General features: G+C 44.7%; 1 protein-coding gene across 3 annotated transcripts in view; it reads right to left on the bottom strand.

The window, feature by feature from the left end:
* MIB2 (MIB E3 ubiquitin protein ligase 2) overlaps nucleotides 1-14681 on the bottom strand; it is a 38017-nt gene that overhangs the window by 21066 nt on the left and 2270 nt on the right. For all 3 annotated transcript variants that reach the window (XM_048326687.1, XM_048326689.1, XM_048326688.1), the window contains exons 2-3: nucleotides 6075-6425; nucleotides 5165-5336 (exon numbers count right to left, since the gene is read on the bottom strand). In XM_048326687.1, the coding sequence (XP_048182644.1) occupies nucleotides 5165-5336; nucleotides 6075-6321 (419 nt within the window). In that variant the 5' untranslated portion in view covers nucleotides 6322-6425. The remainder of the gene's footprint in view (nucleotides 1-5164; nucleotides 5337-6074; nucleotides 6426-14681) is intronic.

Here is a 14681-nt window from a genome sequence, read left to right as displayed (position 1 = left end):
AAGGCAGTTCTGACAGATGGTTGCTGGTTGCTCAAGCAGGAATCAGACTAAGACAAGGATGCTGGAGAGGGATCAGGATCACAAAAACCTATTTCAGGAACTGTCTTTACCCAGATTTTTTTCCTTTTCAATCCTCTCCTTCCTTCACAAGGCACAGTTCTTCACAAAACCAGCTGTATCTTTATAACACATCTTTATAAGTAAAAGCTGTGGTTTTTGGTAACTCCCAAAGTAACGTGGATCAAATCCTGTTCTGGGAAGCCACAGCAGGGAAGGTTTCAGACCAAGGCTACTAAATGGGAAGTAAAAAGGTTCCTGCAGGCAGTTTTTCACAACTGTGCCCTCAGAGAGGTTCATACAGAGCCCTTAAAGGCAGAATATTGCACTGAGAAGATGCAGAAGCACCATGGAGCACATGGAGTGAAAATGTCTCGTTATCATCCTTCAAACATCAATATTAGTTCAAAACCCAGGCTAAAGCTGGTTTAGTGAAGGTTTCTCTCGCTTGCAGTTTTGATCATGTAATTCCAGAAAAGATAAAGATAAAATATGCCATTGAAACACAATCCCTGTTCCACAAATCAAACAGAATAATCCAAACTGCACAAGGGAAGCCCCAGTGTGGCAATAATAATACAATAATACAAGAAAACAAGGCATATTTAATGCTCTAAAGAACAGGAACCTGCATCACCTGACCAGCTCCCCTAGAAGCTGTTGCTTAGCACATGGATTTTCAACCAGCATTTTTCAAAAATAAAATATTTTATATATATATATCTTTAAAAAAAAAAAAAAAAAAATATATATATATATATAATATGTTTGGAGCTTTTTAAAGAGGCACAGGCAATTTATCTGGCAAATAATGGTGGGTTTTTTCCTAAAGGAAAATGATACAAATTCATTGAAAGAAAAAAAAATGATAAATTAATAGAAATAAATTCATTCATACTCCATGAGCACTTCGCTACAAGTCAGGAAATAAAAACGTCAGCACAGAAGAGTCGCATTCAATTCCAAATATTCCTCACCCAAATTTCTTAGCTTAAACTGCCACTGCGTAAATAACACAAGTTGAGGAGGTTACTATGTAAATAAACCTGCATCCCTGTATTGCCCAGTAATCAAACACCCAGCAGTTGTCACTCAGCTGCTGGATTAGTTCAGCTCTCAGTATAAGCAGCCACAGATGGGAGGTTGGATCATTAAAGCTGCCTTGAATGGGTCTGCACTGCACAGACCTAAATCAGAGCACGCACTTGTTCCTGGATCTGATTTCCAAATCCAGCTGGTAACTCCACCAGACAGAGCTGGTTTAAGAATTACAGATGAAAATAACTGCAATCTCTGTTTTGACTACAGGATAAAACACAATGAGAGAAAATATTTGTATTTCTTATGCCTGATTACACAAAACATTTCCCTGTGCAGCTCGCTGGCTCCTCCAGCTCCATTGTTTGCCAGGAAAGAAAAAAAAACCAGGGCTTGTGAAAAACTATTGAGGTTGTGATTTATTGGTGAGTGAAGGCTAGAAAATAGCCTGGGTAAAATGCACCACATCTGAAATTCAACTGAGCGCCACCCCGAGCAGGGGATCCAAATGCCAGCGCTGCATGGGAATACCACAACACTAACATTTTGTAAGAGATTATCTCAGGCTCGATTATTTGCAGAACTCACCAGAGTGTGCCTGACTTTTGCAGCCCTAATATAAACTTGATGAGCTTTGCTTTGCTGCCCTGCTCACAGACACTGATTTATCTTCCAATTACTAAGCACATATTCAGCAAATAGGTACAACAACCCTGAGAAAAGCTCTTCAGTAAAACTGAGCTGTTCCATCCTTTTAAGCCAAGGATGAGAGCCTCTCCCACAACAGCCATAAAATTCAAACCAAACAAGACCAATAAAAATAACAAATCAGGAGGTCAGGAAGAGATTACCTCAAACAGCAAAAGTTAAAAAGAAAATCAGCATTTCCTGTCACCTAAAGTTCAAACTCAGGTCATTTAAAGACCTGAAATAGCCTTCAGGTAAAGGTGTCTTCAAAGCCTCTTTAGAAAACTGATTTGGAACCCTCTGCAGTGTCTGTCTGGGGTTAAATCCTCCGAAATCCTGGGATTAGTGACCTGCTACAAACAGGGATGTGTTGGCCTTGCCTGGTTCAGGTGGCCAGTGGTGGCTCTGGCAGCAACAGCAGGGATTTGGGAAGAACCAAAGGATCCCCATTCCCAGAGAAAGGAGGTGGGAGAATCCTGGTATCTAAAGGAGACTCATCCCGGATTTCACAGCCACTCAACAACAAAACCCAAATCCACACAGCATTTACCACGTCTTCTTAAATACTCTGATTTTCTCTTTTTGTCCCTAGGGAACTGCCAAAGGTTTTATCTTCTACTTTATTTAGAAGGAAAAAAAAAAATTTAAAAAAAAGCAAAAAGAGAGATGAGTGATCTAAGCAATAGTCAGTGAGTCATAAGCAGGCAATTTCTGCTCTCCCAAAAGGATGCTGCAGTGCCTAAGGCAAAGTGTCTGCACAGCTCAGACCTCCCTTATTCCAAAGAAATCCTCTCCTTGGCATTGATCAAAGGTGATCCGTGCCCTTTGTTTCACATCAGGGCATTCCATTCTCAATGCAGAGCACTCTCCAAACCCTGGACCGACAAATCACAGGGCTACATTTGCATTAAAGCAAAATCTTCCCGCTGCTTCCTGCCCCTGCACTGCAAGGCATTTCTGAGTAAAAGGGTTTTCATCTGCCAGCTCCCTGTGTGAAAGCTGCAGAAAACACCCATTTGTTGCAGTTATTGTGCCACCTTCGGTCAAATCCTGAAACCAAACCCATTTGTGACAACCTGTTTGCTCCAAAAGCTGAGTGACTTCCAAGAACCACAACGTGAACCTTTCATTCATCTTTAAAACCGCAGCTTTCCACAACGGGGAAGCTTCTTCCTTGCAACTTCCTAATTCCTCTCCATCCCAAAACTCAGCTGGAATCAATACCTGCCACAGAGCAACAGCAGGAAAGGTGTTCCATTATCCAATTACAACTGCTGGTTTATCCTTGCCCCTTATGGAGGCTCCCAGAAATCACTGCCATGCCTGACAGGCCCATGCTGTGTCTCTTATTCTTTTCTTTTTTTTTAATTTCTATTTTTATCAGCTGCTTGCTATTCTGAAGATCCTTATTCCTGCTAACACACAGCAAAGTAAATCAGAATAATGCTCATTTTATGAAGACTTGGTATCAGGCACTCTGGCCTATGTTTAGAGTTCTTTTTGTCACATAAAGTTGATTTATATCACATTTTCTCTAACCACTCATCCAGCCACACTCATAGTAAAAAAAATTTAAAAGGGCAAAAGCATTTAGGGAAAAAAAAAAAACCCAACCCAGCCAAAAAGCCACCAAAGCACCATCAGACATCACATTCTGCTCTGCACCTCCAAAGAGCTCTCCAGTGCTTCCACGACATTCCAGAGTGGTGCTGCAGTTTCTGGGAAAGTCAAACAATTCACACAGGACAGCTCTGGCCCTGGCAAGTTTGCTGGCCATCCTCCAAGCTCCCTTTTTCACCCTGACAGCAAGAACTGCACTGCCCAGTTCCAGCAGCAGCCCGGGCACAGGCAGAGACAAGCCTTGGGAGGGAAAATTGCTCTTTTTACATCCTCCACCACCCAGATTGCTCAGAAAAAAGGAACAAGTTCTGCAGAGGATGAGTCCTGAGGAGAAATTACCTAGAAATCTGCCTTCTGATCCAGGACAGCATTCCAGGTGCTCCTGGAGAAGGTCAGGTCCCTGCTGCCCAAAGGATTTCCCACCTGCAGGGTTGAGAAATCCCCAGCACAGGGCAGAAAATTGGGGCTGCTCTGCAGCAGTGCCTTTTTCTCTCTCTTTTTTTTTTTAATTTAAATGTGAGTAAAATGATGTACCTTAAACTCAAATAAAAGACGCAAGCAGGCATCCCTGAGTAACTACTTGGAGATAACTCCGTTATTAATAGAAAGAGAAAAAGCCCCCACATGTCTATTTTTATAGAGATGTGTATTTTTATAGATACACCAAATTGTGAGGCTCATTTCACAGTAGGAGCTGGCTGGCTCGTCATATTAACACAAGCTCCAGAAACACCCTAATCTGGTGGATAAACACAAGCCTCAAAGCTCAGGGGGGAGATTGTCTGGCCAGCAGCATCCCTCCTCTGCTAGGACTTGGAATTCTGGCTCAACCAATGCTGGCACCACTCTGGCAATCAGCTCCAGGCAGAGCTTCCCACATGGCAGGAAAAGCAGCTGCAAATCCCAAATCCCACACTGCTGCCTTTAGCACAGTAATTACACTTTTCATTCCACAGATGGATGCAAGGCACAGTGATATTTTCAAAAACATTAAAAAAAAAGGAAAAAAAAAAAAAGAAAATCAATGACAGAGATAAGCTGATTTCTTATTCCTTCTCCTGAAGGCAAGAGGATTACATGATTCATCTTCATGCCCACTTTAGGAGGTGCAAATAAAAGTATTTTTGAGCCTGTTTTTGAGTTCTTCCTCAGGACAGGAGAACAGATCTCTCATGTTTTGGCAAATCATGGAGGAGCATAAAATTACAGATGCTGTTCCACAGGCATCAGTGCAGCAGTCACCTCCAAAAAAATTCATGTGCAGAGCAGGAGTAAATGAGAAAGTGCTGCCTCTTCAGCAAATAGACCCCAAGAATAAATCAACAATTTGGGAATGTAAGATCCCTGTCAGCCTCCCTGAGGCCTGAGAACAGCAAGTAGCAAAGCAAATCTAGGAAATTATTTATTTGGGGTGGGGGGGGTGAGGAAGAGAAAAACCAGAGCAGAAATCATTCTTTTGTCACTTCATAAAAACACTCTGCAGATTTCTGTTTGCTGCCCTTTTTTTCAAGCAGCTTCATAAAAAACTAACCATAATTCTATAGAACAAACTTTTCTGGTCGTTCCACCCAATCAGCAAAAATTGAGCACTGCCCCATAAATTTACAGGAATTTCTTTTTAAATCACACAGACGTGTACAAGTTAGGTTGTACTGTTGTTGCTGGGTTATTCTGCACACCCCAGGGGTGCACAGAGGAGGTTTTGGAGAGCATTAGGATGGAACTGAGCCCCCTAAATCTGCTGAGGCTGCACTGGACTCACGGCTGGGAGTGAGCAGTCTCGTAGCGCTCGAAGGAGTGGGACAGGTCGTGTTTGTTGTTCATGTAGCACTGGGTGCACAGGTCGTAGTCAAAGCACATTTTGCATTTCCACCTCATGCCTCGGATGCCGTGCTTCTTGCAGCAGTCACAGATGATGTTGGGGTGACGGACACCTAGGGGAGCAAAAGAGAATGGGAGATCCACACAAATTCCAGGGAAAATCAGGTTCTTAGAACCACCTTTCCAGAAAAAGACCTTTCACTGAGCCAAGGAGAAGCACAAGTACTTCACAATGCACCTAGAAATCCTGTCAGCCCTGTGTTCACCTCTTTCCAGCTTCTTACACTCCCATTTTTTATCCCACTCATACCTAAAGTAAATATCTCTGCTCCTTACAGCACGAATACTGCTCATGGAAGAGTGCCACGCTTAGTGCTGGGCACTGAAACAGCTGTGTTTCTAAGGAGAAATTATTTAAGGGCTAGAAAACCCTGGCACAACTGTCCTGAATGAACCTACTCCTCTAGTCCACACTTTACAGAATTAGGGCACACAACTGTAAAGGGGACTTGAATGAAACTTGATGAATGCGTGTTTAAGGAGAAAAAAATCGTGTATGGAAGGTGATGCAATAATACACTGTGAAGTGGTATGTGTAATATGAAATATCCACATTAGGGCCTCTCCTCCTAAAGCCATGTCTGCAGAATGACAAACTCAGTGGAAGTGTTCAGCTCACAGATGGAAAGAGGAGGAAAGCAGAGCCTTTGCACAGAGGGAAACAGGAATGTCCTGGCCATGCACAGGCTGAGTGTGCTCTGCCCACAGGTGCCAAAGGCTGTCCCAGCACATGGGACAGGGGCAGGAGGTGGCTTTGCCAGTGGCTGTGCCCCTGTCCTGGCCCTGCTCACCTATCTGGGCGTTGTCATAGAGCAGGAGGTCGTAAGCCCCCTGGAAGCCCGTGCGATAGTTGGTTCTGTTGCCCTGATCCCACTGCACCACCACAGTCTTGTCCGGCGTGGTGGGGCTGCCCGTCCGGCCGATCTCCACCACGGTGCCCACGTTGCCCTCGCCGCTGTCCTGGCTGCCCCACTTCCAGTCCACTCCACGGACTACCCGCATCCCGACCTGCATGCTGGCATGGGGGTCCAGGTCCATGGATCTGCACAGCAAACCCTAAAACTCCTCCTCGAGAGGGGTCTCGGAGACGGGCGGGATCAGCGGCAGCACTCGCGGCGTCGTGGGCAGCATGGTCAGCACACCTGGAAATACAACAGGAATTTAGGTGATGCCACTCCACACATGGCATTTCCCCCCAGAAGGATCTGGCTGCAGAAAAAGCCCGACCTGCTGAGCAGAGAAATCTCTGTTTTATTCAAAACTGGGATTCTCACAGCTTGAGCACTGATGAGAATGATAAAAAAACCAACCAGGCTTCCAAGGCTCATCAGCATCTGCAATAATATCCAAAAAACTTGTCCCAGAGTACTGTGAATGAGGGAAGAGAACTGGGAAAGGAGTCTTTACAAAATTCCAGTACCAGCCCTTGATTCCAAACTCAGGAATAAGCACAACAGCCACCAGAGACACAACAGCAGCAGACAAACAAGCACAGTAAATAAAATGGAAAGAAATTACCAAGAAAACACCAGCAGCACGATTTTAGCAATAAAATTCAATCTCAGTCTATTTTTCAGGAAGTCTCCTCACACGCATCTTATGTGAATACTGTACTGTTGAGTTTCACTTGCCCTTCAAGCCAGTTTTGGTTTTGATTTGAGGATACAGGAACTTTTAAAACTTGAAAGAAACGTTTGTCCGTTTCCCCCAAGTAACCGCAGTTTTTCAAAAACATGGCCAACGTCACAATAATTTCAGCCTTTTCCTGTTATGTATCGACGAGCTACAGCAGGAACAGGGAAGGGCTATTGCTCAGCCTGCAATAAACCCAGCAGATTTAGTGCTGGGATCAGTGAGACAGGGACAGCCTTCCCAAGTGTTGCCATGACAATGGGTAAATGAGGTGAACACCACACAGATGCAGCACATCCTCAATTCTGAATTAAATCAAACAGATTCTTAAACAGATTCTCAAATCCCTCTTTCTCTCTTTACCAGCACAACAAGACAGAGGAGTGTGGCTTCCAATATGCAGAGCCTGGAAAAATCTCCTGTAGCATCCTCAGGCATCCCTGGGTCTCCCTCTTCCTCCTGAGCTATCCAGAACATTCAGATTTCCTCAAAACTTGAAAAAAAAGGCCCAAGAGGATGCCAAGGGATGAATAAAGCAGACGCTACAAGCAAAGCTCCCCCAGTGCCACGACACAGGGCCAGCTCAGCCCAGGATGAGGAGCTAGTCCAGCTGAGGGGATGTGCTCAGCCCCAGCTGCAGGAGCAGCTCTGGACCCTGGGACGTGTTGTCAACGCTCCCACCTACCAATAAAAGCAAATGAAACCACCAAGCCCTAAAAATAAACCCATCCTCCAGCCAAACATCCTCTTTTGAATGCATGGAGGAGTCGTTTGATGCAAAATCACATTTCCAGCGTGCAGCATGAGCCTGATTCCTGCTCAGCTTTAGCATCTCTGCAGCTTCAGCCTCTCCCTGCCACGCATGGCTGTGACATCCAAACACCTGTCACACGAGAACAGCATCAAACCCAGCTGTCCTTGTGAACTTCACATCATCTTTGCTTCTAATCATCACTAAAAGCCGCCCTGGGCGAGTCTTTCATTTTTTTTTGTGGGGGTGGATGGAACATTGCTGAGTTGAAGGTGCACCAGTGTTTACTGTCTTTATGAGAGCAGGGATTATCAAAGAATATCCTTTTTAGAAAGCTCTGCAGAGCCTAGTGAGATCTTCCCTCTTCCTCCAGATCACAGATGAATAAAATGGACTATTTATTGCTCCAACTAAGAGGCAGAACTGCTTTTTTTTAAAGGCTGCTACGAACCAGTCAAGCAGAGAAAACAAATGGGAACATCCAACAACGCAAAAGGTACAAGAGAAGCACAATTTAATTATTGTTACAGGGCTTTTCCTTAAAGAGAACCACCACAACTCCTTCCTGTTTCATCCCAAGGAATCCCATGCTTAGGGAAGGAAGCAACAAATTCCACAGGGTATTAGGTGGGGATAGAGGGCTGCTCCCCAGCCTTCAGAGTTTTCTGCCATTTCACTGGGCCTTCTTCCTCTCCCCAGGAATGAATGAACCATCACAGACTTAGAACTCTCAGCATTCCAAGGAAGGCAATGCCAGCTCCAGCAATTACCGATCAAAGAACATTCCAGGCTGCGCCACAAACCCATAAAACGCAAATCCCTACAGTATAAAGGAGGATAATCCCTCCCTACCTGAAAAGAGCAGAGCAGGCTGGCACTGACACATCCTGGCAAGTGCCCAACAGAGAATCCCGACAGCAGAGCCAACCCTGTGTCCCAGAAAGGCAAACCCACACCTTCCCTGTGCACCTTCCCACAAATTTTGGATGCTGCTGGAGCTCAGCTGCACACTTGTGATGCTGAATGCTTTTGAAGGAGCTGTCAGGGCTGCAAAAACCACCACCAGTCCCTTGCTGGCTGATCTGAGGATGCCTTCCTAATGCGAATATTCCATTTTCCACACAAGAACGCACCAAGTGCATCCTGCATTCCCATCTCCTCTGCAGGGGCGATGCAGAACAGGAGGAAAGGGCTGTTCAAAATCTTTACGAGATTAATTAAGCGCTCTTGTGGTCTGAGCCTTGCCAGAGCAGCATTATTGACTTCCTAAGTGGAAATGTTTCACTCACTGAAGCAAATACTCCTCCCTTGATGCTGCCTGGGCCATAATTATTCCAGGGAAGGACAGGTATAGCTGCCAGAAATGATTCACAGAGAAAACATCGCTTTCCCATGGGAATTTCAAGGAACCATGAACAAATAATCCATTCTAAGAAAAGCAGATTTCTGAATCCTGATCTAACATTCCGACCTTGCCTACTGTAACACAGGAAAGAGCAGCCTAGCTGTAATCTGTGAGTCCAGCTTTAGGAAATCCCACTAAAACTTAACTGGAAAAAAGGGAAAATACTCCAGCTTTTAATCCACAACATTTTAGCTGCAATAATTGTGACAACTTTCTGCCAATATTCAACTGTGACAGCCCCAACATCCACCTCGTGGGAGGCAAAGGTTGCTGCTGGTCCCGCCCCACAGCAAACAGAACCCAGTGCTGTAAACAGTTGACAAAATCAGTGCCTGGAACCTGGTGATCACATTATTTGAACAGCATGGTAAACAGAGGAAGTGTTTAAAAGAAATAAAAAGCAGCTTTTTTTCTTCCCTTTACACATATCCTGCAGTTTGAATTGTCTTCTTGAGGTGAATTGTTCCACTTAAAAGAGATTTGCCTATGCAGAGGATGCTTCCTCAGGTAACTGCAAATCACATACTTCTCCAAAATTCCCCACTTCCCCAATTGATAAACCCCCAAAGAGCATTTTGAAAATAAAATAATTCCCCATTTCTTACTCTTTCTGTTCTCTTTGACTCTTCCAGTGCCATTAAATGAAGTCTTATCAAGCCATTAAAAATGTAAATTGATCAGCTTCCACTACTGCAAAGCTTCAGGACTTAATTTTGCATATCCTCACACCAAGAATATCAACACGGACACAATTTTGGTGTGATTAAGTCAGCTCACATTGACTTAAAAACTGCTGGTTTTTAGCAGTACTACTTTCTCCACTACTCCTGTGAGCATTTCCCTACAGAAATAAGGCTCAGCAGGGTTTTCCCCCTTTCCTGACACAACTTTCACAGCTCAGTGGCTGCCCAGAGCTCACCTACACCAACTGTTGTTCCCTACCTGTTTTCCTACCTACAAAACAGAAATAAATACTTTTATATTCTTTAATAACTAGGATCAAATACCTCTGCTCAAGGCTTAACAGCGGGTTAAGTTTATTACCAAGGTTAGCATCCATGCCTAAAACCTTAAATTCCCACAAATATAGTCACTATTAGATGAAAACAGAGCAGAAAACCAGTAGAACACACAGGAAATCAGTATTTTTATCCCACCACCAGATGGACAGCGCCTTGCAGCAGAGAAGCTGTGGCTGCCCCATCCCTGGAAGTGTCCAAGGCCAGGCTGGATGGGGCTTGGAGAAACCTGGGATAGTGGAAGGTGTCCCTGCCCATGGCAGGGGGTAGAATGGGATGGGCTTTAATGTCCTTTCCAACCCAAACCAGTCTGGAATTCCATTATATTTCCCCTGAGAAGCCACAAGGCCTCGGTGACACTTTTCTTCCCTTCTCCTTGTGCAGTCAGGAATTTTGTTTAGTCTAAAATTTTGCAAAATGGCATCACTGGCACAGGGGAGGGAATGAGAGAGGAGCAGATGCTGTTTTTGTGGCTTAAATACCAACAGCAGATCAAGGAACCCATTCTACTGATAAATCAGTCTGAGCTGAAATTAAAAAATCGGATATGGGGCAGCTGCCACTGGCGAAACCAATCAATCAAAAAAAAAAAAGGTGAGGTGAAATCATTCCCAGGGCCCAAACCTCACCTGCTCCCAGAGTATATTTAACCTTATTACATAAACAGAATAAAGCAGGTGATTAATAGGCCTTTGCTCAGGGATTAATATCTTGTCGTTTCAGCGTCACCGTACGGGAGCAGGCACAGGCACATCCTGACACACAGGGAGGAAATGCTAAAAATAACCAGCCAGGCTCAGAGTCCCCACCGAGCATTTTATCTCTGCAATCAACACTTGGCCTTTACAAATGCCAGCCCATTGATCTGTTTTGCCCAAACTGAATTTTACATTCCATTTTACGCCGCTTGTGTTCTGGCGCCGAGTTGTTCCTTTCCCTTTCAGCAACCTTTCAGTGGTTCTCACTCTGCTTTTCCACCTATTCCTTCACCTTGTTTAAGGATGCAGGTCTAAAGGAGGCACCTTTAGACAAATTTATTCATATTCAGGAGCAGTAGTTTTGTGCAAACTCTTGATTCCAGCATTCTGGTTTCCTAAAAAATGGCAAACAACCTCAGAATAAATCCTAAAAGTGGAAGAAATTAGAGGGAAGTTACACATCTTAAATTTTGGGTTTATTATGTGTGAGTATGGCAGGACCCAAAAGCTGCAGTGGACACAAAAACTGAACTGAGTTGCCCTTGAACCTTCAATTTAACTCAAATTTCAACCCCACTGTGATGACAACAGGCACAGAAAACTGAACCTGCTCCAAAAACATCACACTCATCTGCACAAAACCCAAACTGGCTTTGTCACTGAGATCCGTGGACTGAAAAGGGCTTTTTGTCAGCAGTGAGTAACAAAATTAATTAAAAAGAAAGTGACAGTGATCACCCAGGAGCAAAGACACAGCACAGTGTTTTTCATGAATCAGCTCCGTGCTAACTGAAGGACTAAACCATGAAACAAACTGGATTGCACAATGGTCAATATTTGCTTTAAAACACAGAAATGCAAACACCACCTTCAGGAAACACCACCATAAACCAAAACTAAACAGCTGGCACAGGCTGCCACCACCAGAAGCCGTGGCACTCCACGGGGTACTGGGTTTGGCTGGGATTGACTTCATTTCCTTCACTGCAGCTTGTCTGGTGCTCTGGTTTGGATCTGTGACCAAAGCAGTGTTGACAACACTGGGGGGTTTGAGCTGGGCGGAACAAGCAAAGCCTTTTCTGGTTTTCCCACTGAGGCTGAGGGTGCACAGGAATTTGGGAGGGAGCAGCCAGGGCAGCTGACCCTGAGTGACCACAGGGACACGCTCAGCAATAAAAACTGAGGCAAGAAAGAGGAAAGGGGAGTGTTTGGAGTCTCTTTGCCTTCCCAAGCAATCCTTGCACCTGAGGAAGTCCTGCTTCCTTAATTTTACCCTTCCAGTCCTGTTCCCTGTCCCACTGTGGCAGAAGGGAGCTGCCTGCCAGGGTTAACCCACCCCACACAGAAAGGTGGAATATCTTTTGCCAGGTCAGGGATGCTCAAAATTCACATTTCTACGTCAACATCAATCAAACCCTACAAAAGCACAAGTTGCCTCCAACAGCTTCTACTCCACAGGAAAACTTCAGGCTTCAAACTGCTGAGATCAGTGCTTGTCTGCCCAGTGGAGAAATAAAAGTGATTACAAGTGAAAGTTCACACTGGGCATCTCGTGGATCTCTCTTATTACATCCCATGAGATAATTGCTCATGAGCCCAATAAAATTTCCTTCTGGCTTTTGATGAACTGTGTTCTTTCCAGGAGGGAGAAAAAACAGCTCCAGCCATTTGCTTTAATTGGAGCCGACAGTTTGCAGATCTGAGCCTGGAGCCTTGAAAAAGCTCAGTAGCTGATGAGAATCCACTTTTTCCTCAATAGCAGATCTCAGAGTTAAATTTACATTGCTCTACAGCAAAAACAAATACTCCCTGCCCACACACGCAACCACTAGGTAATGTTGTTTAAGGAAAAAAGCAATTATTTGCAAAGTTTGAATGAAGGTCTTTGCATAGAAAAAAATGGGAGAATGGTATTTTAACTTGAAATTTAACATTTAAATGGTATTTTAACTTTCCCATGCCCTCCATGGAAGATCTCTGTGGAAAACAAACAAAACCTCAATATGATTGCATTGAGTGATTCCTCTTCCATCTCCTGCCAGGAACCACCATCACTTTTCTGGCTCTTGAGTTTAAGAGGTCAATTATCAACCACCTGCATCCCTTGTTTCTGTGCCCAGAACAGTGACAAAAGCCACAATATTAAAAAAAAAAAGTTTAATAAAGTCAAATAAAACCCACCCAGGGCAGCTGGAAAATCTCCACTGCTTAAAGAACAAGCTTAACAGACCCACCAGGAAGGGTTTCAGTGTACTTTATCATGCCTTGTGGAAAAGGATGGACTAGGTGGCCTCAGCAAAATCCCTTCCAGAACTATTTTCAATCATCTAGAAATAGAGGATCAGACAGAAACATATTCCAGCAGTGAGAAATCTGTCTTGGCAGCAGATTTCAACTGTGCTCTTCCTTGACATTGCTCTAATATATTTCTCAGAGGCAAGACCATCTGGCCCAGAGCTGATGGTGTGGAGCCCGGGTAAAGCTCAGGTCTGCATCTCTCTCACACCAGCTATCAACTCCTATTTACCATTAAAATCTGAGTTGGAGCACTTAAAAGTTCATAAACCTCCAATCTAATGACACAACTGCCTTGCCTGTCCAGACAGGCAGTAAGTGTCCCCAGAAGTCATTCAAAATCAAAATCCTGGTTTACTGCAGGAGTGAAAAAATCAAGAGGAATTAACTCTGATGTCCTGAGAGGTGGCTGAAAAGTGGGGCTGAGGAAACACAGAGCTGTGACTTTGGGATAGGGCTGCTCACAGGTATTTAAGATTCTGGGACCCTCAGCAGAGGTGCTACAATGGGATTAACAAATCCTCTGAGTTAGGAACACAACCTCCTCCAATTTTTCCAAATGAAAAGCAGCTCCTTCAGCCTGGCACAGAGGGAGCTGGAGCATGAAACCTGCTGGATCCCTGATGAGCCTTGATAGCTCATCCTACCAACCTGAGATTCCCCTTCAGGCTTCCAGAACGGTCAGCACTGTACTCCTGCCTGCTTTCAGCCTGGAACCTGCCCATTCTGAGCTCTGAAAGCAGATCAGAAGGTTTAAGTCTAATCTCTCCTGACATGCCTTTGGCCAGGCAGGCGTGTGGGAGCAAAACAAAGTGAGGAGGAGCTGCTGCCTTCCTTACTCAACCAAGGTTTAGGGTCAGCACGTCCATCATTCACCTCCAGGTCTGTGCATTTTGCAAGGCCTGATGTTATCTTTGTGCTCTGGGTACTCTGGAGAACGCAACAGCACTCTGCAGATGGGAAATGGAGCCGTAGGTACATGTGGGATTGGTGGCAGAGGCAGGAACAAAGCTCACACATCCCAACTCCAAGTTCTGTTTTCCTGGTCACAGGAAAAGAAGGAAGTTTCAACCCCTGATCCAGCATGCACCCCTAATTTCCTTGGGGTCCCATCAGGGCATGTGGATCAAGGTCTAAGGCCAAGCCATTGATGTCCTGCCAGCACACACGTAACTTTGCTGATGACACTTTCCAGTCTAAATGCTGGAAGACGTCTTCTGTACTCTTGGAAATTTCAAACACTAGTACAGAGGTAAAAGAAATACTTAAATTCTGCAAGTCTCCCAAGAAACAACAGACCCCACTTTCTCTTTGTTTAAGGAGAATTCAATGATCTCTCTCCCATCAGAGCTTCCAGGGAGAGTGGATGGAGAGGTGTGTTGGTCTCCTTCTGAGGACACTGTATAACAATTCTGGCCCCTCCAGAAATGCCCTTGATAAGCCATGAATTAGAATCCCTGAAAAACAACCAGAACTCAAACAGGACTCTCCATTCTATCCCCTGGAAAACAGCAACTGGAATGGGAAGGGCAGGATCAATGCTGCTGTGAGCGGCACGGTCACATTCAGCACAGCCCTGAATCCTGCCAGAGCCCAGG

This window comes from Corvus hawaiiensis, chromosome 22, assembly GCF_020740725.1.
Source record: "Corvus hawaiiensis isolate bCorHaw1 chromosome 22, bCorHaw1.pri.cur, whole genome shotgun sequence".
In the NCBI taxonomy this organism is placed as follows: domain Eukaryota; kingdom Metazoa; phylum Chordata; class Aves; order Passeriformes; family Corvidae; genus Corvus; species Corvus hawaiiensis.
This window is presented reverse-complemented; position numbering and strand designations above follow the sequence as displayed.